Source organism: Sinohyriopsis cumingii, chromosome 8 (genome assembly GCF_028554795.1).
Source record: "Sinohyriopsis cumingii isolate HCF-2022 chromosome 8, ASM2855479v2, whole genome shotgun sequence".
Classification (NCBI taxonomy): Eukaryota; Metazoa; Mollusca; class Bivalvia; order Unionida; family Unionidae; genus Sinohyriopsis; species Sinohyriopsis cumingii.
The window spans coordinates 65,028,550-65,054,672 of record NC_142968.1 but is presented as its reverse complement, the minus strand read 5'-3'; the positions used below and the strand labels follow the sequence as shown (position 1 = coordinate 65,054,672).

General features: G+C 34.8%; 1 protein-coding gene across 2 annotated transcripts in view; it reads right to left on the bottom strand.

Annotated features, from left to right (window-relative positions):
* Positions 1 to 222: 222 nt before the first annotated feature.
* LOC149793700 (ubiquitin carboxyl-terminal hydrolase 2-like) overlaps positions 223 to 26,123 on the bottom strand; it is a 66,371-nt gene continuing 40,470 nt past the window's right edge. For both annotated transcript variants that reach the window (XM_089967696.1, XM_089967698.1), the window contains exons 8-13: positions 23,944 to 24,047; positions 21,548 to 21,625; positions 21,153 to 21,231; positions 16,666 to 16,764; positions 6,639 to 6,765; positions 223 to 5,610 (exon numbers count right to left, since the gene is read on the bottom strand). In XM_089967696.1, the coding sequence (XP_089823822.1) occupies positions 5,517 to 5,610; positions 6,639 to 6,765; positions 16,666 to 16,764; positions 21,153 to 21,231; positions 21,548 to 21,625; positions 23,944 to 24,047 (581 nt within the window). In that variant the 3' untranslated portion in view covers positions 223 to 5,516. The remainder of the gene's footprint in view (positions 5,611 to 6,638; positions 6,766 to 16,665; positions 16,765 to 21,152; positions 21,232 to 21,547; positions 21,626 to 23,943; positions 24,048 to 26,123) is intronic.

Below are 26,123 nucleotides of genomic sequence, written 5' to 3'. Positions count from 1 at the left end.
CGGATTTGTGTAACATAGATATTTATATGTACACTGACTCGTTTACAAGATTATGTACTCATTTATAAGTCAGATCCAAGTCTATGCAGTTTGTTAAAACAACACTGACCTAGACCTGCCAATGCATCATGCGATAACAGATAAGGCTTTATCTTGTCTGAAGAGAGTAAATACAGCAACAACAAGGATAAAACGTGCATAAAGTAAACATGAATCACTGAAAACCTTTTAAGATTTATTAAACAACAAATGGGTTGCTTTCAAGTAAACATTCCTTTACTTAATAAATCTTGTATAGAAGTGACATAAATATTTTCACTATTCAAGCAAGTACAAAATTTGATAAAGCTGAAGCACTACATCTTTGAGATATCCAATCTAACTATGTCCATATACAAACCTGCTGAACTAAACTGTACATGTGTTAGTGTAATATTTTACATCAATACTTTTAAAAATATCACATAGAATTAACTAGTGCAGATAATAAATATTATTCAAAGAATTGGATGTAACAGATATAAAACAAGAATGTTTGATCACAGACGTGCTAATCAACACTAAATTCACTAACTTTATTCATGAATTTGTTTTGCATATTTGAATATCTTCAAATCGTGTCTACATTCAGAGTGCCCGTAGTTGTGTGATTTTTGAACCAACTTCTACCTATTATGAATGCAGTTTAGGCCATGACCTAAAAAGCTTTGATAGAACAACTCAACAGAAGAGCTGGATCTCATCTACTTTGCAGAGAAATACTTTAAATACCCAATGAAATAGATGTACTTCTTCATGACTGTACATTCAAAAGTGTCAAGAAGCTGATTTCATTGCAAACACTTGATGTTCATGCCCATGACAACAACAACAGTGTTGGAAAGGTGATACCTATCAGATATACTCGCATACAAGTCAGGTTAAACTTTTGATCCTGATCTGCATACACATAATGTTCTGGCAGATCAGGGTCTATATTATTTATTCTCCTGATTAGTCCCAACAAACTGACTCGACCCAGTACTGCTGGTGCATTATGTGCCTGCAGATCTGGTTCTATGCAGTTTACAGTTGGATCCAACTTATAAGTGAGTATATGCAGTGTATGTTATAAGTGTGTCTGGTCTGTGCTGAGATTCTGGCTAGATTCCAAAAACAGTCAAGCTTTCTTACCATAGTTTAGTACAAGAAACTGACAAATATTCAAGGTTCACAACCTGAAAGATCACTTTCATTAAAAAAACCTATGTAACTGAAATTGTAGAGTTCCCCACATGCCCACCAAAAAGTTAACTTGTTACAAAGACAAAAAAGTGAAATGTATAATTTTAAAATATTTTTCTTACGATGCAAGAGGTAGTGTTGTTGCAGTTCCACACTGTAGAATCCATGTCCCACGGTTTGAAAAATACGAACTGTATTGACAAACCATGCCAAAAAATGATTATGTCCTCATCACTTACATTATAAAACAATTAAGTGCATATTTCTCTAATTACATATTTAGGCTCTTTTAAAAGAAATAATAATGTCTGAATAAGAGGGTAATACAGTATTTATTCCAGGCAGGACAACATTTCAAATACTATGGCCAGGCAAAGTCATTTAATACTGCCCATAAAATGGTCGTCTTTTGTTACCAAGCAGTCACAATGGTGAAACAATGATTTATTTTTTAAAAAGTATTTTTCTTTCAAAGTCACACTGCAGACAATTAACACCAAAACCAGCCTGTTTTTCTTTCCACTTATTCACTCCCACTGGTACAAATCAAAACTTTGGTTAACATTCCATTATGGCAAAATAAAAAAAAAAAACAAGTATTTACATGAAGCATAAAGAAATTATTTTTATCCTTAGATAACATCCAACTGCAAATCTTTGTTGTTAAAAATGTTATCACAGTTAAAATATGACTAGGAAAACAAGGCAATCTGGACAAGGGAATTAACTCCACACAACCGTTCTTAAAATTATTCAATCTGCTACCTGAAAATGCTGACACATCAAGAGTGCATCATTTAATTCCATTAAAAAACAAAACATTAAAGTGCTCAAAAGATAGAAGATCTTGTATATTTTTTTTTAAAATGCTGAAAGATGCATCACACATTAAAAACATTCATTTCATGTATATCAATAAATTTAATACTTATAAATACAAAAGGTAAAATATACACATGAAGAAAAACAACATGATATTACCAGGTATAATTACAATGGCTTATAAATAATATTTTTGATGAGATATCTACATGATATTTTTGAGATAAAATGTGATATATTTTTTACATTAAGTACATTTCAACATGCATGTGATGATGTTTGAATGCTGATTGCTTATGGAACAAACAGAAACACCTTAGTCATGGACAGGAAGAATAGCATTACAATTATTCCTCCATAAGAGGTGGCTTAACAACTACGAGAGTATCAACATGTGTCTCAGTACATGAATTTTTCTGATGATATCGTACAACAAACAAATTTGGCAGATTTAATTTATGCATTTTTCAGTCTGAAAATCTGTGCTAATATTAGGTTTGGATGCTTATATTTTAATATTTGCCAGTGGAAACAATACTCTGACATGATTTCGACAGCGTAAAAGTTATACTGGCATTTTGTAAGAGTATTTTTCTGCCATTTTTAAACGATAATTCATTCAAAACAATTGAAAAAGTATACATGTTAGAACAGTTACAATCTCTGGGCACTGTTACCAAGTCGCTAAAAAATGTAACTTGGATTTCAAACACTTTTGAAATTCATTCTCCCTGATATTTATGCATTATTTTGTGAATTTATCTTTGGAGGTTACAATCAGAATGCAAAAATAAGCAACAACTAGAAAAATGAAAAAATACTGAGTTATATAAAGGATATTTGCTTGTAACGAGTGAATAATGGATATATTTCAGTGAGTGGGTGAATGTGAAATAAATCCATTGTTCACATGGAACAATCAAATATTCTTTTTATTTTATGCTCAAATGTATTGTATAGCAAAATGGATAACAGACTGAAGTAGCCGATTTCTTACGGTTTGCTGTGTGATAATTCCAGCTGTTTACCATTTTTAATATTTGCTCTGTGCTATTTTGAATGGAAAATATCAGAAGTAATATTATTCTCTTTTGTAATTTAAGGCACAAAAAAAAGGTAATATAACGTAAGAAAAATACAAGCATGTTCCTGAATTTGAACCTGGTACATTTGCATCAAAGGTGCCCATACTTACCACTTGACAATGCAAGTGACAAAGTGGTAGACCACATTTTATGTTAATAAAATATCTGTCTATTTAGTGCAGTGAAAAGTATTTTTGTATTACACTCCAGTGAACAAACATTAAAATTTCTATTGGAAAATCATCTACTAATTCAAAGATGAGGATAAAATAAATAGTATTTTCAGCTTTATAGTTCCTCATAAAGTTACTGTTAAACCAATAGCAACACAGTTCCAGTTTCTCATTCAGTTGTACAGCTCATCATTAGGTTATTGCTAAACCAATGGCTATGTATCTCCTCATTAAAATATTGTTAAACCAATAGCTACAGAGGTCCTCGTTAAGTTATTGTTAAACCAATAGCAACACAGTTCCAGTTTCTCATTCAGCTGTACAGCTCATCATTAGGTTATTGCTAAACCAATGGCTATGTATCTCCTCATTAAATTATTGTTAAACCAATAGCTACAGAGGTCCTCGTTAAGTTATTGTTAAACCAATAGCTACAGAGTTCCAGTTTCTCATTCAGTTGTACAGCTCATCATTAGGTTATTGCTAAACCAATAGCTATGTATCTCCTCATTAAAATATTGTTAAACCAATAGCAAGAGGTCCTCGTTAAGTTATTGTTAAACCAATAGCTACACAGTTCCAGTTTCTCATTCAGTTGTACAGCTCATCATTAGGTTATTGCTAAACCAATGGCTATGTATCTCCTCATTAAAATATTGTTAAACCAATAGCAAGAGGTCCTCGTTAAGTTATTGTTAAACCAATAGCTACACAGTTCCAGTTTCTCATTCAGTTGTACAGCTCATCATTAGGTTATTGCTAAACCAATGGCTATGTATCTCCTCATTAAATTATTGTTAAACTAATAGCGACACAGTTCCTGTTCCTCAGTTGTACAGCTCTTCATTACATTATTGCTAAACCAATGGCTAAATAGTTCCCCATTAAGTTATTGTTAAACCAATAGCTAAAGATTCGCATCAAGTTACTGTTAAACGAATAGCATTAGAGGTAGTGAAACATATGACTATATAGTTCCGAAATAAGTTCCTGTTAACCCAATGTATAATTAGGCCTGCATTAAATTACTGTTAATCCAATAGCTATAGAGCTATTGTTAAAATTTGGCTATACAGTTCCTCATTAAGTTCTTATTAACCCAATGGATACATAGGTCCTCATTAGGTTCTTGTTAACCCAATGGATACATAGGTCCTCATTAAGTTATTGTTAACACAACAGATATGCATGTCCTCATTCAGTTAATGTTAACCCAATGGATACATAGGTTCTCATTTAGTGTTAACCCAATGGATACATAGGTCCTCAATAAGTTATTGTTAACCCAATGGATACATAGGTCCTCATTAGGTTATTGTTAACTAAATGGATACAGAGGTCCTCCATAAGTTATTGTGAACCTAATGGATACATAGGTCCTCATTAAATTGTCAACCCAATAGATACATAGGTCCTCCTTAAATTATTGTTAATTCAATAATTAGATCCAATTTTAATCATTAAAATAGTATATACTTATTTATGAATATAAACAAAATGTGGCACAAAATGTATTCCCAAACAATTCTAAAAGAATAGTATGTTACTTTTTTAATACCAAGGTCTGCAAAAATGTTGAAATAGTATGGCCTAATGATAAGCAACCTAAACTCTTGACCAAATGGTCACAAGTTAATGATCTGTTTGAGGTCTGATCTGTTTGAGGTCTTGTGCTCTCTGAATGAAGCCTTTAACCTCAGTTTATACAGTTTACCAAGCTGTCTTGACCAAACAGTTCAATTTGGGTGCTAAGATACATTAGACTATTGTCACATCAAGAGAAGTCTTGTACCCTTGGCAACATTAAAACAAAATGAGTTCCAAGCATCTGCTTTGGAATCCGCTATTTGCATCAGGAAAGCTACCCTTTTGTGTCTATCTTTATATTATTAATTGCTGCAGATAAAAAAAAAATAAAGCCTGAATATAAAGTCTCAATGAAAAGAACATTCCCTGGGTGTATATTATATGCAATAAATATTTATACACATTTCTAACAGAATAAAATCTTCATTAGACAAAGATAAACTTAACCTGTACAACAGTAGAGATAAGAAATACATTTCAATGGTCAATAGCTTATGTAGAAATATACCAAGGTTGATGCATATAGATATATTAAAAATTCTAGGTAAGAAAAGAGGCTTTGTAGACACAATCCGTTGTATGCAAATAAAAAGTCAGCCGCCCATGGAAGGATTTCGTTGTAGGCTCAGAGCCGAGACTGTCCACTTTTGCCACTCAGCTCATAAAATAAGACATATGCTTCATCTGAAACGGCCTGATTTGCTCCACAAGGAGATACCCTGAAATCAAAGGAAATGACATTTTTTACTGAGAGGACACCATTTTAACAAAACTAGAAAATAATTATTAAAATCAAATTTTTACAATTGTACATTGTGTGGATATGTCAATATTGAATATGGATGTTAATTAAAGTTATTGTTATTGCATTGGTAAAATAGTCTGCATTGCAATTATTCTGACAGCAAGAGGCTCAAGTGGGATTATGCTCAGCTTGCTGACTTTTGCCTGATATCTGACAGCTAAATGCAGAAGCATGAAGTGTGATCTAAAAGGGTGCTTTCTGTCACATTTAAAAAAAAAATAGTCAGTCATGAAAAAAGTAGGTTTAAAGTTTTATCTATTTTTTAGTATCTTGTAATACCTTGGCAAATCTGCGTCTTCTGTATAAAAAAATTAAAAGGTCTTCAAGCATTGATGCTATCAATCAAATCTGGTTAAATTCTTCTGATTAGTTTTTAATGGTTCTATTTTTAGTAACAGTGGCCATACTGCATGATCTATATAAATATAAAAGGCATTAAAGGCAAAGTTTTCTGGCAAATTCAGTTAAATGCTGTAGAGGAGGCTTTGAGAAGTCATTTCAAGGTTTTTCTATTTTTAGAAATCATGCGAGAGCATCTAGGGCATCGGCTCCATTTCATTTGTACCAAGTTAGGCTAAACTCGTCAGTCGTATCATTATAAGAGGCAGAAAACAGGCAACTGTTAACAGGTTAAACCAAAACTTCACTAGGATTAAATGGCTAGGTGAATAACAATACCACAATAAAAAATCAGTCATGTGTAACTTATCTCTCATGAGTTAGGACAAACTGAAAATAATAAAACAAAATTTACTGACTTCCAATCAGCAGGGTTGTGCACATATGAAGATGTATTTTTACAATACAGTCTTAAAATATCATCGGAGTCAAATAGAAGAAAGGAAATCTGTTCCTATTGATTATATTTTTGATGTATGCAAATTATATTGTCTAGTAACAGTAAAGAATGGCTGTCAATTTACGACAAAGAAAAATCCTTACCTAGTATCATTAAAGCTGTGCCATTCTCCAGTGTAGGGGTGTTTGCATTTGGCTGTGTAATGCCCTGAGTGGGTACTACCCGAGTGTTCACTGACAGCATACAAATTGTACATCTGAGTATCGTTACCTGCAATTGAATCAAAGTCTCATACTGAAATAATGATACTAGCTCAAATAAGCCATCCCTTTTTCTCTCCTCATATATTGACACATGCGTTTCATCTTGCATACCAATAATCACCAGTAAGACTGATATGCAGCGACGTTTGTGAAATCCACATTCTAATACAAGCAGTTTTAGTCTGAATGGAATATTTTTTTGAGTTTTAAATTCCATGATTTATTGGAGATAGTGGCAATATGAACAATTGATGAATCTATGACCCTAGTCATGGCTAATTTTCTAAAAATTAAATAACAATTGCAGTCTAGTGTGCTTAAATATTTAGCCATTATTTCATCTCAGTGATATCACTGATATAATGTTTCTTTAAAGACTCCCAGAAATCAGTCTGCATTTGGCTTGTGCAGCATTATAAAGAACTCCCTCAATTTAATGCTGTCCATGGAGGCCACAGATTGTAAGACATTATAATGAGACCCTTGATAATAAAATATATTGTACGCTGCATTCTCATTATACTGATGTCCATGAAAGCCAAAGTATACTGCCTTATAATGAGACCTTGGAATGAAATACACGATAAAGTACTCCCTCATTATAATGATGTACATGGGAGCCATACAGTATATTGCCTTATGAGACCCTCTTAGAATAATGTGCATTATACATTACTCCCTCATTATAATGTCGTACATTGGAGCCACATAACATACCTTATGGTAAGACCTCCCTTAAATGAAGAATATGATTCAAGTAATTTAAAGTAATTTTATTATTGCATAATTAAACTGGATCCATTACTATACCTGCCTTAAAATTGGAATTGTGTTACAATGAAAAGCATTCTAGTGAGAGAGTGCTCTATATTTTTAGAATATAAATGATATAAAAGACCCCACATTGAAGGTCATAAACCAAGGAGACAAACCAGTAATACATTTTTAAAAAGTGCACTTGCCTAGAAATAAATTTATACAATAAAACCATATAACTAATTTCAATTTCTTCAATCAGGTTTAGAATAAAACATTTTAAAATTTGAACAATTACTCATTTTTCTCACTGTTTATGAGTTTGCTCTTTCCAAATATGATGGCATTCACATTTGACAAATTACAGTAGTCCCCCTCTTATAAGGCCACCCCTAATGCACCAGGAAAGTGGCCTTATAATGCGGGTGGCCTTTCTAGAGGGGGATGACAAATGTGAATAGTAAATACATATGAAAAAAGTCACAAGTGCATTTAATTTTAAATATTTAATATTTTAATTAAAAAATCACATGAATGATGTGAAATAAATGTAAAACAAATTTTGTCATCATTTGCAAAAGAATGCTATGAATAACCATTGATAGTTTTAAAACTGTCTTTATAATTATGTTACAGATCACATCATCTGTCACTTTGTTGGTATCACTCTAAAAAAAAAAAAAAAAAAAACAGTCTCGTCACATTAAAAATATCCTTGCTGTCATATCCCCTGCATATTTTGTTTAGTCTTTTGTTCCAATCTTCGACAACTTCATTATTAACATCAGCTGATTCGCCACTAATGACAAAACTCTTGATATTGTGTCGCACTTGAAATCTGTGCAACCATCCGTTACTTGCGATAAAGTCGTCATATTCCAATTCAACTGACAAAATTTTTGCTTTTTCTTGTCTTTCAAATCAGCATACAAACGTCTCCTGGCTCAATCTTCCTTTCTCCGTCCATTTCACCTTTCCACTTCTGCAGAATTGTTTCATTATCTTTTACGATATTGTTTATCTGAGTCTTCCTGACGTTATTTTTCTGCGACATACCCCCCCCCCCCGTTGAATAACTTTCACGTTCTCCTCTAAACTGAGAATTATTTTTTTTTCTCGATGACATATTGATCTTTTTGCAGTATGTTATTCATGTTGCGAACTACAATACTGATAAAACAATTTTGTATGCATCTAAACAAATTGCCGTGTTTTCAAAGGAAGTGATCTTGTCACGTGATTCGTTAGTCGCAGTCTGGTACCCTATTGCATTTATACATTTCTTTACACTAAGTGAGAGAAGCCAAAACGGCTTCGATATGTACCATTAACATCACGCAGATTTGACCTCGCGGCCGCAAGGATTCGTAATTTTGACAATTATTGTCAGCAGTAATAGCCACTGATTACCAAAGTGAACAAGCTCAATATCTTACAAAGGGAAGCCATAAAGGCTATTAAACCATTTTCCTGCTGACTTGGGTATTGTACATCGATACTGCCACTTCTCAGCTGTTACTACTGTATTCTTAACAATTATCAGAGTGACTAAACCGGACATCTTATGATAACACAGCAGTAAGGCTAATTGGATAATATGTACGTACCCTTTTGTATGGATTAAAATTTGAGTCTTTCTCGGTTTTTATGGAATAAATTTGGCTTCTCGTGAGGCGTAAATGATATAATATTAACCTTAGTGGTAAATGTACTTTACTCAACACTTCTTTCAGTAACGAAAACCTGACATCGGCAAACAGAAATCGGATTACTTAACATACGTCATGAATACAATACTGGTTCTGGATACATATTCAAATAAAATGCGGCCGCTTGTGAGGGGTAAATTTTATAATTTTGCACTAATATGCTGGCCGCTGGTCGCGTTAGGCGGGTGGCCTTTCGCGAGGGGTACTTTTGAACACAAACTCGTCGGTGCCAACGGATTCTGGCCGTAAGGAGCGGGTGGCCGCTGGTCAGGGGGGCCGTTCAAGAGGGGGACTACTGTACTGGAATTTATCAATCAATAATAATAATAATAATGAGGACTTTGTATAGCATCTAATCTTTAGAAGCTCTAAGCGCTTTACAACATTAGACAACACCTATAAGATAAAAAACATAATATTATTACAAAAACAAACACCATGAAATTAGAAGAAAAAAACATAAAAAAATAAAAAAGCATGCTGAGAATATTTCAGGTAGGAAACATTATTAGGTCTTTAAGTTTGTTCTTGCAGTCGAAATAAGTGAGTTTTGAGAGCACTCTTGAATGTGATTACTGTGTCTTTGTGTCTAAGTTCAGTGGGTAATTCATTCCACATTGCTGGGCCCTGGTATGCAAAAGAATGCTGTCCATATGACTTTGTTTTCACAGTGGGAATAATGAGTATACGATTATCAGAAGAGGAGTGTAAGTATCTTGCTGGTGTTTACACATGGGTGAGATCGGATAGGTATGTTGGACTAGAGTCCGACAGTGAAATGTAGCACAGAGAACAAATTTTGTGCTTGATTCTGGATCAAATGGATAGCCAGTGTAGGGTACAGAGCAGTGGGGAGGTGTGCTCTGATCGTGGTACTCTAAGTATGATCCTAGCAGCTGTGTTTTGAACTTTTTGAAGTTTCTGGAGTAGATATTGAGATGAACCAGACAGAATTGAGTTACAATAGTCCAGTCTTGAAAGTACTAATGAACACACAAGTGTTTTAGTGGCATCAACTGAAAGATATTTGCGAACTGAGCTGATGCATCTCAGCTCAAGATATGCAGCCTTGCATATGTTCATGACATGTTAGTGCAATGTGAGAGTACTGTCCAGAGTAACACCTAGGTTTCATACCGATTGTGTGAATTTAATGTTGGCTTTGCTGATATTTATTGTTTGAGGTAAAGGATGTGAATGAGAAAGTCTTTGTGTTGTGATCAGAATGGTCTCAGTTTTATCATTATTCATCTGCAGCTTGTTACATGTCATCCATGATTTCACATCAGAAATGCACCTCTCTACACCTTGGATGGTAGCATCAACTTCAGTTGGGTGGCTAGATTTGTATATTTGGGTGTCATCAGCGTACAACTGGTGAGACACTGGATGATGATCTATGACATTTGAGAGCGACTGAGTGTAAAGAATGAAGAGAACAGGTCCAAGAACAGACCCCTGTGGAACACTGCAACATAGATCAACTGGGCTGGAGTGTATTCCATTTGCAGATACAATTTGTGTTCTGTTGACCAAGTAGGACTTGAACCACAGTAACGCTGTTATCATGAATGCCAAATACATGCTGGAGACAGTTAAGTAATATATCATGGTCTATTGTGTCAAATGCTGCAGACAAATCAAGGAGGGTGACGAATGTAATCTTTCCGCTATCCAATGCAGAGAGAATGTCATTAACTACTTTTAGAAGAGTAGTTTCAGTACTGTGGCAATGGCAATGTGCAGATTGTACATTACTAAAAAGACTGTTTGAATTTAGATGAGATACAAGGTGGGATAGAACAACCTTTTCTAAGATTTTTTTATATGAATGGGAGTTTAAATACTGGGCGGTAGTTCTTTAAATCGTTATGGTCTAGTGTTGGTTTTTTCAGCAGAGGCTTTACAATGGCAGTTTTGAAAAATGATGGGAATTCCCCGGATGAGAGAGAGGTATTAATAACATCAGTTAGTGAAGGCAATACTGGATCTAAGCACTCAAGCAGCAGTGATGTTGGAATTGGATCAAGTTCACATGACTTTGGTGCACTCTTCATCAGGATTGTACATACGAAATCCATAGCAAATTCTGTATCCCAACTGTATGGTGATGATGAGTCAATTGAAATTGTGGTGTCAAGCTTATCTCTAATGGTTTGTACTTTGTCACAAAAGAAATCTGCAAACATGTCCGGAAGGTCGACTGGAGAGAACGTAGTTGGAAGTGGTGTTGATTTGTTCCTTGACATTAGCTTGTTAGTAATCTCGAAGAGCTCTTTGCCGCTGGAACTTTCCATGATCTTAGTAGTGTAGTGGGCTGATTTCGCTGCATGGACTATATTTGTGACATTCTTCTTAGCGACTTCATAGATTTGCTAATGAATAGTGAGTCTGGTGGAAAGCCAGAGTCTCTCAGCTTTATGGTGGACTCTTTTAGCAGTGCAAAGCTGGTCCCTAACACTGCTATACCATGGAGAACACTTTTGAATTGATACTCTGCACTCGGTAGCTGGGGAATGTTTGTCAAGCAATAAACGCAGACAGTTATCGAGTTGTTCTGCAGTAGGAGGTAAGCAAGTTGTTAGGTTAGCTTGGATGTCACGCATTAGTTTGGTTATATTTATCATACGGAGGTTTCTCTTAGTAGCAGATAAAGGTGGAGGGTTAGGGACTGATACGTCAAGATGGCATATAATGCAGAGGTGATCTACCTGGGAGGACCGTAGAATGTTATCATCAGGTCTATGAAGAATCCAATCTAAAATGTGACCATGTTTATGGGTGGGTTGGTTAACTGACTGTTTGAGGTTGAAAACATCAATGGAATCTATGAGTTTTGATGTATTTGAGTTTCCGGGACAGTCAAAGTGAAAGTTGAAATCTCCAAGAATAATCAGGTTGCCACCTATCGAAATTCCATAGTCCAGGAGATTCGGAAACTGCTCCAAAAAGAGAGAGTCAGCCAGCTTGTTTTTTTTCTACTTGGAGGAGGTCGGTATAGGCAGAAAAAATGGACTGACCTTTGCTCCAGTGTGAGTGTGGTTTGGACTAGTTCAAACGATGTGTGGTCGAAATTGAATGTTGTGGTGTAGTTAAGACGTTTTATCATGGGGTTCTTTGTCATGACAGCAATTCCACCTCTGCGAGAATTATGGGGGAACAACTTGATGGAGTAACCATTGGGTGTTAGATCCGCACACTTGGGCTCATCGCCTGATGTTTTTAGCCACGTTTCTGTCAGACAAAATACATCAATATTCTGGTCGTTGATAAAATTACCTATTTCTGTGCACTCTTCCGGTGGTCCTACTGACTGGGCATTGAATAATGCAATATGCAGAGGTATTTTTTGGATAGCTGACACAAAGGTTGTCAAATTAATAGGGATTTGAATAAGGTTATCTAAATTAACGGTTGAATTTTATTTTTTTTTAAATTGTTGAGTCAAAATAAGGGAGATAACTGGAATTCTTCTTCCTGTTCTATGCCGGCTAGCTTTGAAATGTTTCTTTTTTTGCTTCTGTTTACATTCAGGTAATGATGAATGTAGTCCCAGTTCGTCTAGACTAGAGCACAATGTAGTGTGGAGAGCCAATGAGTGATCATTTAAAGCAATTAATGAGGGTCTATCATAGCATAAACAGGTTGACTGGCAAGTATCACGTGATGGCAGTTTGTTCAAAACAGTGGAGCAAGACAGCTGAGAAAAAGTCTAATTGTTCTCGTTTCCAAAACAAGGAGATGAAGAAACACATACGAATTTAACAGCCAATACATAATAAACACAATAACGAAGATGAAAACAGGCAACAAGCATAAATATCATGAAACCGGCACAAAAAAAAACAGAACAGCTGCTTCAAGCCGTTTAAGCGATAGCGGCCATCTTGTCTCCATCAAGAATGCCTAAAGGCTACAAAAAAAAATCCAAGCAGAGAAAAGGAGAGATTACTGCTTGTATCTGCCCCTGGTAATTCTCAAATAAAAATATTCTTTTTAATATATTAAGTAAAGAGGTACAAATGGTAATATCTTCGACTTCATTCATTAATGGCTGTACTACACAAGGAATAGGCAAAATGCGGCTTTAAAAATCACTTATCCAGCCCACAAACTTCTGGAAGTTGCCCATGCTGGTACAACACTGTGCTTATCACACCATTTCAAAGATGAAAGATTATCCGAATAGATTACCTAAAGAATCTACCAATGTTTTTTTAATGAAGTGTAAAGTGTATCAATCAAGATCAATTGAGGGTATTAACTTTCTGCATACAAACTGCTTGGATAGAAACTACGTGTACCATATTTTCTGGTCATATTAAACAAGAGTACTATAACTGTATGCATGCCCTGTGTTTAATAGTCCCTATGTAACAAATTTTGTGCAGAAACCACATGTTCCTGAGATGACATTTTGGACTCCCAAGCTAACTGACTTTTTCCTACCTCATGAGTAAGCCATCCACAAAGTTTGGTCTAAATCTGTGATACATAACTAATGCTATTGTGCAGAAATTATTATCTTCTTTCAGTCACAGTGACTGTCATTAATGTGACTTTTGATCACAAACTTCTTTTTTACTCAAAAAGCAAACCATCCACAAAGTCTGCTAATTGTAAATGATGAAAACCCCAAGTTACTGTGCAGAAATAATTTTTGTTCTTTGTCAGTTACTTTAACCATTGGCCTTCTAACCCAAAAATTGATAGAAATCTTTCTACCCCACATTCAAACAAAATTAGGTAGCCGTACACAGTAATGAACTCTCAGTATTCTGAAAAAACTATTTTTAGTAACAATAACCTTGACCTTTAATCTTTTGACCCTGAAATCAATAGGGTTCTCCCTTGCCCGAAGTGCAAGCCACCCATGATATCTGGAAACTGCAGATTGTGTAAAACATGAGCTAATGCATAAAAAACATTTTTCTTCTTTCAAGCACAGTGACTCTGACTTTTAAGCTTTTATCCCTACAATCAATGGGGTTCTTCCTTACAAGTCATCCAAAAAGTCTGGTAACTGTAGATGGTAGACAATTTGGGTTATCATGCATAAAACGAAATTTGTAACAGGTGACTGGATGGACTGCATTGTAACATAATACACTCTGCCTGATATCTGGCATATTAATGTTGGAACTAACACAGTGAACCTAGATTATGCCATCTGGTGGCAAAAATGTCATCAATCAAATCAATATAATGTTCATACGCTAATACCACTGAAGGTTAAGATATATATTTACAGAGACTCTATGTCTATTTTATGTTTCCTAAATTAAAGAAATGAAATTGTCATTGTTGATGAACTGGTATCCTCTGTCCATCATCTTCATAGCTCAGCAATGAAGATTAGACACCAAAACATGGGCTTAGGCTTATGCCAATGAAGTAGGTTTTCTTTTGAAAAATATGCTGTCAAAATTATGATAAAAACTGCTTTTATGGTAAATAATGTGATTTAAAATATTAAATTCCATTTGTTTTAACAGTACCATAAAAGTAGTGTATTACAGATTGTGTTATATACCCTATTCTCTCACACTTTTCTCAGCAATGAAAAAGCCATATTTGACACAAGAGATTGATCCTATATAAATTAATATAAGTTATATAATGCCACTTATCTATACCTGACAAAATAAAAGTCCTGAGTACTTGAACAAATGTTCAAATTTTTACATTTCAAATTTTATGAAATATTTTTAGACTAAAATGTTTTTTCAACAATATATGTCATTAGGAGTACATCCATTACCTAGCAAAAACATCCCTCCAAAGCTAAAACAGGCATTTGCTATTTCTTTTGACCTTTTTAAGCAACAGAAATGCTAAAAGATCATTTGCATAACAAGAAGGAAGTCAGTCAAAAATCAAGGAGGAGGATGGTTTGGATATGGAAGTGAACCCTCCTGTCTGATAGAGTGTCCTAGTCACCCCAACAAATTCAGCAGAAGTAGAAAACCTTGCTTCATCATGAAGCTGCCAAACTATCTGGAAAGACAGCTGCACTAATAATACATGTCCCAACAGGTCAAACGAGTCCTTTGGGATAAATGGTCTCTTAAGTAAACGCTGGAGAATGTCATCTCAGACCTAGCTGGGATCATGTCAGTTTGGGAGCAGATGTGCTAAAAAACTATGCTTGTGGCAACTGCCCTAACCTTGTGAGTCCACACGTCATCTGGATAAGTTGGCTGATTGGATCACCTATCATATCCAGGACGACAGAGTCTGAGTAAAAATATCCTTTCCTTCTTTAAGTGGCAAACACAAGCAAGATCTTCTTCAGACTGGCTCATTTTCACCATAGTACCACGAAAGAGTCATAATGTGATGGTGTTCTGCAGACACCCCTGGGACAAAGGGTACAACAACAACTTCAAGACAAAAGGACTGATTACCCATAAGAAGTCTATTTTCGGCACTGAAAACAGAGACAATTAGGAGAGAAACCGAACCCTTATGGTGGAACTGCACATTGGATCAACCTACAAGACATTTATCTCACTAAATCTTCATGCTGTAGTATTTCGACTAGAAAGTAGTTTTATATGAGTAGTGAGAAACGCAGTTTCCTCATAATGGTTTACGGGGTGTCTTATTCAATCACATCACAACCCAAATAAGTTTTCCTTTGGGTGAGACAAGTCAAGGTTTGCGAGGTCTTTGTTCTGGAGTATATACTTGCTTCCTTAATGTCAAGATTTGGATTTTCATGACTTAGCACTACAATGATAGGTACAACAGCGTTGTTTCACAGTCAACAGCATATGATGCTCTCATCGGTTTTAGGAAACCAGCCAACAAACACAACTCCTTCTGTCTTTTCTTCTTTGTCGGGGTTGAAAACAATTTGTACTCTATCTGTAGACATTTCTCAGCCATCATGGTTTTAAAAAAATAAAAAGTCAGTTTTGTGGAATAATCAATGTAGTCACTGACTGCAGTGCTAAGACATCAAGTAAAACACATTTTGCCTAAAAATTATGGACGCTGGTAGTGTTCAGCTGGTGGTCACTCACAGCAGTGAATTTATATAATAAAACTACAATAATGATTTTGGTGTAAATGATGTTGGTTGCTCATAGCAGTGGATGCCTCAGGTTTTACTGTATAAGCATTAAATGGCCTATAATCATGCATGCATTACAAAAAAAACCTACGTAAGTATATAACTGAGGATATAGCTAATCCTAGGTTATAATATGGCAAGAAACATGCAACCTCCATAAACTGACCATCTCCCCTCTCAAATCCACCTTTAAAAATTGAAATTTTATGATTCTGTCTTCAGGTTATTTCAGTATTAAGATTAGCAGGTCCCAGTTTCTTAAAATGAAAATTTGTAGGTCTCTGCACAATAAATCTCTAATATATGACTTAAGGTCTAAGATTGTAAGAGTTTCTCATATATGGAGATATACTAAAACACATACCTTCTGCTGAGAACTCTCTAAGATCCAAATTCGTAATTGGAAAATTAACATGTGTGGACATCTTGCGACTGTATCTTTCTTGGCTAAATCTCTTCAAATCTAGCATGTGTTAAGGAGGCACAAAATGCACTGGTTCCTATGACAATTGTGAATGCACTGTTTAATCTACGGATTTCACCGACATGGAATCCTTAACAGTAACAAATTTATTTGCACACTATCATTTAAATTTACTTCCAGGCCTTACTAAAGGATTGTAATTTGGACATTACAGGTGGATATAAAAGATTTCTTGTTCCGATTGTTTTTAACAACTGATATAGAAGATACTTCCATTTAAAAGACACCTACCCATGCAGAGAAATTTAGGAAAACCTTTTCTTAGTTGTACTTTCATATTCAACCATTATATAGTTGTCACCCATCTACAAGGGAAAAAATGTTATGGTCTCTGCAATGTCATTTATGGATAGACTGTGCTGGACTAAAGAAAGACATCCTGTTTATGGATAGACTGTGCTGGACTAAAGAAAGACATCCTGTTTATGGATAGACTGTGCTGGACTAGAGAAAGACATCCTGTTTATGGATAGACTGTGTGGACTAAAGAAAGACATCCTGTTTATGGATAGACTGTGCTGGACTAAAGAAAGACATCCTGTTTATGGATAGACTGTGCTGGACTAAAGAAAGACATCCTGTTTATGGATAGACTGTGCTGGACTAGAGAAAGACATCCTGTTTATGGACAGACTGTGCTGGACTAGAGAAAGACATCCTGTTTATGGATAGACTGTGCTGCACTAAAGAAAGACATCCTGTTTATGGATAGACTGTGCTGCACTAGAGAATTACATCCTGTCCAAGATCTTTATTGTATTTGCACAACTGACTCAGACTCATAACATTGCTGTACTTACACAACTCATCCTTTACTTATCAAGTTTTACATGTCCCACACTATTCCTGTACTTACACAACTCAACCTAAATCAGCTCTGCTCTTCCTGTACCATTACTGTACTTAACAACTCAAACATCCTCAATCAAGTTCTACGTGTCCCATACCATTAATGTACTTCCACAACTCATCCTTTACTTGTCAAGTTTAGGGGCCCCAAGTGACCGAGTGGTCTAAAGCGCATTGTGTTACGGATCACTGCCATCTCACCTCTGTCTGCGTGGGTTCGAGTCTCGGAATCGGCCAATGTGGGTATGTGAGAAAGCTTGGCAGTAGCTTCTCGTGGGTCGGTGGTTCTTTCCGGGACTTTTCCGGGTTCTTCCTCCACCATTAATACTGGCCGCCATGTATAGCCTATCGTGTGCTGCAAAATGGCGTTAAACTCCACAACAACAACAACCTGTCAAGTTTTACATGTCCCACACCATTACTGTACTTACACAACTCAATCTGAATCAGTTCTACTTGTCCTGTACCATTACTGTATTTAAATTCTCATCCTGAATCAGTTCTACTTCTCGCATACCATTATTGTACTTACACAACTCAATCTGAATCAGTTCTACTTGTCCTGTACCATTACTGTATTTAAATTCTCATCCTGAATCAGTTCTACTTGTCCTGTACCATTACTGTATTTAAATTCTCATCCTGAATCAGTTCTACTTCTCGCATACCATTATTGTACTTACACAACTCAATCTGAATCAGTTCTACTTGTCCTGTACCATTACTGTATTTAAATTCTCATCCTGAATCAGTTCTACTTGTCCTGTACCATTACTGTATTTAAATTCTCATCCTGAATCAGTTCTACTTCTCGCATACCATTATTGTACTTACACAACTCAATCTGAATCAGTTCTACTTGTCCTGTACCATTACTGTATTTAAATTCTCATCCTGGATCAGTTCTACTTCTCGCATACCATTATTGTACTTACACAACTCAATCTGAATCAGTTCTACTTGTCCTGTACCATTACTGTATTTAAATTCTCATCCTGGATCAGTTCTACTTGTCGCATACCATTATTGTACTTACACAGCTCAATCTGAATCAGTTCTACTTGTCCTGTACCATTACTGTATTTAAATTCTCATCCTGAATCAGTTCTACTTCTCGCATACCATTATTGTACTTACACAACTCAATCTGAATCAGTTCTACTTGTCCTGTACCATTACTGTATTTAAATTCTCATCCTGAATCAGTTCTACTTCTCGCATACCATTATTGTACTTACACAACTCATCCTGAATCAGTTCTACTTGTCCTGTACCATTACTGTATTTAAATTCTCATCCTGAATCAGTTCTACTTCTCGCATACCATTATTGTACTTACACAACTCAATCTGAATCAGTTCTACTTGTCCTGTACCATTACTGTATTTAAATTCTCATCCTGAATCAGTTCTACTTGTCCTGTACCATTACTGTATTTAAATTCTCATCCTGAATCAGTTCTACTTCTCGCATACCATTATTGTACTTACACAACTCAATCTGAATCAGTTCTACTTGTCCTGTACCATTACTGTATTTAAATTCTCATCCTGAATCAGTTCTACTTGTCCTGTACCATTACTGTATTTAAATTCTCATCCTGAATCAGTTCTACTTCTCGCATACCATTATTGTACTTACACAACTCAATCTGAATCAGTTCTACTTGTCCTGTACCATTACTGTATTTAAATTCTCATCCTGAATCAGTTCTACTTGTCCTGTACCATTACTGTATTTAAATTCTCATCCTGAATCAGTTCTACTTGTCGCATACCATTATTGTACTCACACAACTCAATCTGAATCAGTTCTACTTGTCCTGTACCATTACTGTATTTAAATTCTCATCCTGAATCAGTTCTACTTCTCGCATACCATTATTGTACTTACACAACTCAATCTGAATCAGTTCTACTTGTCCTGTACTATTACTGTATTTAAATTCTCATCCTGAATCAGTTCTACTTGTCCCGTACCATTACTGTATTTAAATTCTCATCCTGAATCAGTTCTACTTGTCCTGTACCATTACTGTATTTAAATTCTCATCCTGAATCAGTTCTACTTGTCCCGTACCATTACTGTATTTAAATTCTCATCCTGAATCAGTTCTACTTGTCCCGTACCATTACTGTATTTAAATTCTCATCCTGAATCAGTTCTACTTGTCCCGTACCATTATTGTACTTTAGCAACTCATCCCGAGTCAAGTTCTATTTGTCTCATACCATTATCATACTGAAAATCATCATGAATCAGTTCTACTTGTCCCATACCATTACTGTACTGAAACTCATCCTGAATCAGTTCTACTTGTCCTATACCATTACCGTACTGAAACTCATCTTGAATCAGTTCCACTTGTCATCTTGTTTAATGGAATGCAACTAAAAGCAAAGTCTGGTCAAAATCCATATGAGCAAGTTACTGTGTTCATAAGCTCAGTTAAGTTCAAACATGCACACAATGACCTTTAACTTGACCACAGTTATTTAGGTTTGGTTTTTAAAATTTCTTCACACAGTGTGGATATGATGGTGGTCATGTCTGCACATTTTTCATTTAGAACCATTTAAAATATGGCAAGAAACCTTTCAGTGAAACTCCCATGTCAATGCCACCATTAATGTGATAGCTGGTGTGAAAGGATGTTTGAGAAGGATATGGCCATGGTACTGTTATAAGTCTGGTGAGCACCATTTTTATTCAGAATTAGCGACATACTGCTCTAGTCCTTATAGCAAAAAAAAACCCCATGCTGATATGACATATCTGTTTAGGTGAGGTAGTCATGTTGATATGACATATCTGTTTAGGTGAGGTAGTCATGTTGATATGACATATCTGTTCAGGTGAGGTAGTCATGTTGATATGACATATCTGTTTAGGTGAGGTAGTCATGTTGATATGACATATCTGTTTAGGTGAGGTAGTCATGTTGATATGACATATCTGTTCAGGTGAGGTAGCCATGTAGATATGACATATCTGTTCAGGTGAGGTAGCCATGTTGATATGACATATTTGTTTAGGTGAGATAGCCATGTTGATATGACAAATCTGTTCAGGTGAGGTAGCCATGTTGATATGACATATCTGTTCAAGTGAGGTAGCCAGAGAAAGGTAATATTAGCATCAGTCTAATACAGGAAAAACCATATATTTTAAGACAGAATAAGTTTAAAAAGAAAATGTTGAGACTTTCCATCCTGGAGAAGTAATCATTACATGGTTTATCAAATTTTGGTCAGTCGCATTTGTATCGTATTCATTTAGATCCAACTAGTGAGAAGAGTGTCCACCAAATTTGGCTGCAATTTGTCATGTGGTTGTTTACAAGAAGATTTAATTAAATAATGTTGACAGACAATGGACAACACTCACTGGATGCAGGTCATACCATAACCTCAATTGGCCTTGTGGGCATTTAAGCTAAAAACTGGATATATTTTTTTTTACCAAGTTTTATTAGATATGACTTTATACCGATCAGCAACAGAAATGAAAAAGGATACGCAAAACCAAAATCTGTGGAAACTTCTGTATAGAGAAACTCTTTGTACACGCTCTTCTTGTTTTACACTTTGTACAGGTCTACAATGAAGAAATGTATTATGAATAAATGTAAGAGACCATAATATATAATACAAAAACAAATAAAGGCCAAACATTTGATTAATTTCCACAATTTGCAACATATACACCATATTTTGGTACTTTACATTTGCAAATTTTCCATTTTATATCCAAAGATGAGGTTCATCCTTTACTTACATCTAATCATATCATTTAAGTTTTGAATCAAAGCAACAGCAAAATACCATTCAGAAATTATAAACCAAGCTCTCCTATTCTAACAAACTAGCTGCATCTGAGAATTATTATTATTATTATTTAATCTTGTACTTACTGGTCTCTCATCATCGTCAAGTTTTTCAGCTTTCATAAACAGCTGTAGACAATCTCTAATGTCAACTTCTGAACGTCCCTACAAGTATACATGGATTCAGGTGTGAATAATTAAATTTGTCTTGCTTCATTACAATTTCCAGCAATCTAATCAGTCAGGTGCTTTTAAATCTTTTTGGTTCACACACGTATGAATAGAAGAAGAAAAAAATAATTTGTTAGTATTAGGATATGGTACTATGTTTCAGACCATTATGGGGGCCCCGAGTGGCCAAGTGGTCTAAAGTGCTCTCCATTACGGATCACTGCCATCTCACCTCTGTCTGCGTGGGTTCAAGTCTCGGATTCGGCCAATGTGGGTATGTGAGAAAGTTTACCAGTAGCTTATCGTGGGTCGGTGGTTCTTTCCGTGGGTTTTCCGGGTTCTTCCTCCACCATTAATACTGGCCGCTATGTATAGCCTATCGTGTGCTGAAAAATGGCATTAAACCCTACAACAACAACAACAACAACAATCAGACCATTGTAATTATAATGACTAAACAGTTTACTTTTTAACTGAAATGGCTCATAAGCAAATTAAGAAGCTGTAAAAAAAATGTACTATTATATCATCTGTACATCATACAGTTGCAAAACACAATGTTTCAGCCCATTCACTTAACTAAATAAAGTTTAAACGTTGATCCTTAAGACATGTGAAATACTTGCATGATTTTTTTTAAACATTAAAAAGGAATGTCAATGTTTTAAGTACTTGGCTGGAAGTGTATTATTATCCTGCAGCAAAAATATACCATCATTTAAATTCTTTCACATAACTTTGAACTGGAGGCATAGGGGAACGGCTTTGGTTTTTGCTCTTTTAACAATTCTCCCTTTGGACCCTTACTTTTTTTTGGCACTGATAGATATTCCCAATTAAATGCATGTAGACAAGTATTTCACACCATAATGTACTCTGGACCAATACAAACTTCAAAGCAAAATCCCTGGATGATTGGAGAAGAATGCTTTGATTCAAATTGGTCTACTTTCAAAAGACATCCTACTGTGTATTGAAAATGGCAAACGTTTCCAAAGTAGAAGTTGTATTGTTTTGTATGGGATTTTGTTTTATTTTTAATAAGGAAGCAAATGGTCTAATTGAAGATCTTGGTTACATGAAATCAGTGATAAAATGGTCCAAGTTAAGACACTGGTTACATGAAATTAATGATACAAAAAGTCCAATTTAAGACCTTTGTTACATAAAACCGATCATATAATAATAATAATAATAATAATAATAATAATGAGGACTTTATATAGCACCTAATCTTTAGAAGCTCTAAGCACTTTACAACATTAGACAACACCTATAACATAAAAAACATATAATGATATGATTACAAAAACAAGCACCATGAAATTAGAAAACATTAAAAAAATATTTAAGGTAGGCAACATTATTAGGTCTTGTTATAAGGGGTAAAATTTCAGACCCTGGTTACATGAAATCAATGTTATAAATGGGTATAATTTAAGGTCTTGGTTATGTGAAATCGATGTTATAAAAGGTAGAATTGAAGACCTTGATTGTATGATATTAATGTTATAAATGGTAGAATTTAAGACCATGATTGTATGATATTAATGTTATAAATGGTCTAATTGAAGACCTTGATTGTATGATATTAATGTTATAAATGGCAGAATTTAAGACCTTGATTGCATGATATTAATGTTACAAATGGCAGAATTTAAGACCATGATTGTATGATATTAATGTTATAAATGGTCTAATTGAAGACCTTGATTGTATGATATTAATGTTATAAATGGTAGAATTTAAGACCTTGATTGCATAATATTAATGTTATAAATGGTAGATTTAAGACCTTGATTGTATGATATTAATGTTATAAATGGTCTAATTGAAGACCATGTTTACATGATATCAATATTTACAGAAATGAAGGTACTATAAGAACCATTAAAATAATAGACAGAACCCTTTTTTACTTGTCTCAGAGCCAGGATTGTGCTGAGCTTGTCAAAATTACCTGATACCTTTGTAGTTCAAGGTTCAACCCCAGGAACCACCATTAGTAAGAAAAAAATATTGCACAAAGTTGGTTGGCAGTTTTCTTCAAATTTTCATTTTATGCCATAAACTTCGCCATCTGAGATATTACATGTAAAAATCAGTCTAATTAACTGTGCATTGTTTGGGATCATAAAAGATCATGCAATAATGAGAAAAAATTACAACATAATTGTTAAAATTGTTGTCAACAATGACAACAACCCATGACCAATTCCAGATTTGTATTTCTCTAGTTAATTTCTGTACATCTAAGATTACATCAATAGTGATAATTTGATTTAAAGAAAACAGTGACGAACAGAAGTTACCTTCGGAATTGGAAGTGAAAGATCCCAAAAAGGATCAAATGTCACTGAGCGATGTCCACATTCTTCAAATTTCAATTCACTTCTTAACTGGCCAACAAATATATCTAAAATAAAATATAAAAAAGATTAATTATTCAGTATAAGTGAATGCTGTGACATTAAAAAAAAGACTCATACAAATATATGTACATTATAAGGGCTGTTTAAGTAAAAACTATGTTGGTCCAGGGAAGGTATTTTTCAATGTGGCAAGTCAACCACAGGTGCAATTTAGAATTTTGTTTCATTTTCATATGAACTCTGTGAAATCAAAAGTACCATGGCATACAATTTGAAAAATGCCTTCCCTGGGTACCATGTATATTTAAAGGGAACAGTCCTTACGACATCTCATAATGTGCTGATATGAACACTGATACAATTACATATACATTATTATGACATCTGACACTTGTGTGCTAATCTTAACACTGACATAGCATACATCATTATAACATGACACTCAACTGCTGATCCAGATGATACAGTTGTATATAAATCATTATGATATCTGAGATTTATGTGCTGATCTGAACCCTGACACAGTAGTGCATACATCATTATGACATCTAACTCTCATGTACTGATCTGAATACTGACACCATTGTATATACTGCACAACATTATGACATCTGACAATCATGTGCTTATCTGAAACACCAACACAGCTGTATATATATCAATGACATCTGACTCTCACATGCCGTTCTAAACAATATAAATAGATAGACTGCTCTGTTGCTACCTAATACATTAAAACCTGTCTTAAGAGACCACTGCTATGAGAGACCACCTGTTCTGAGAGACCATGATCTCCATGCAGATTTATTGATTACATAAAGTTATGACCTGTTATGAGAGACCACCTGTCTTGAGAGACCATTATTTTTTGGCAGAAGGGGTGGTCTTTCAAGACAGGTTCTACTGTACAATAGTAAACCAGCCACTACAGTTTTACACAGACATTTTTATGATTTCATGCCAGTGAATCAAGGGTCTTCACTGTTTACAGTACACTGCATGTTAGTTGATACAGTATAATATGTGTGAGACATTCTCTTTAGCAATAAATGAATGACTGGATGGGACTTGCAAGGCATTCTAAGTTCCATTATTATAAACCATGCATATGGAAGACTGTTCCACTGGTACCACTGTTGCATCTGCATGCAGTGTTACTATAGCGATTTAGTTGCCTCAGGAAATCAATACTGCAATTAAGTTTATTAACATTTCAATTGTCATAACCCATTAAGATGATTTCCAGTGGAGCCTTAATTCCATTAAGGTTTCTTGCCTTTTTTCACATTTCAAAGAATAGCATAGAGTGTTATTAACACAATTGTCATACTGGTAGAAAAACAAAACCCCTTGAGGAATATGGCCAATAGCATCAAATTAGATTTATTTATTTTTAGCTTTTCAAAGGGGACCATAATTATAGAAATTGCCTGTGTCATCATGTAGCTGTTTACTACATTTTACTACATTGTCCAGCATTACAGCCTTAAGTGAAACTCTTTCTCTTCCCCTTTTAAAAAAAGAACACATTTCTAGCATAATAATAATTTGATATAAGGCACAGAGTCATGATCAGTAAGCGTGTTTTTTCCATTTCCATCATCAACAAAATGTAAACTTGTACATGAGAGAAGAATTTTGCACCTGATAAAAGGAAAAAAAGCATTTTTTTAAAAAAATATTGCTTAAAGGTTCCTGATAATTGTGAAAATTCATCTACAGTGGAGCCTCGTTAATCCAGGTTCCGCTTATCGAGAAACCTTGCTATCCGGACATAATTCAATGGGAACTGAATTCCTAAACGTTAATTTGCTTCGTTAATCAAGAAATCTGTGTTCCAGATCCAGAAATCAAAATCTGGGACCATAATGTAAAATTACTTTAAAACTTGTATCGATAATCCGGAAATACTCTGTCCAAATATAAGAAAATTCAAAAAATTGTATATGAAAATACAGTTAGTCGGATAATACAGATTCATCTACGCAAATCTGGAGGTGTGTAAATTCAAGTGTTATGTTAAAGTTATCAATTGATCATGTGTGTGGAAAAACTAAGTAGTGTGACCAGATTGTAACCAATGTCTGTTTAAGCTAGTCACCGATGGGGTGTTAATAATA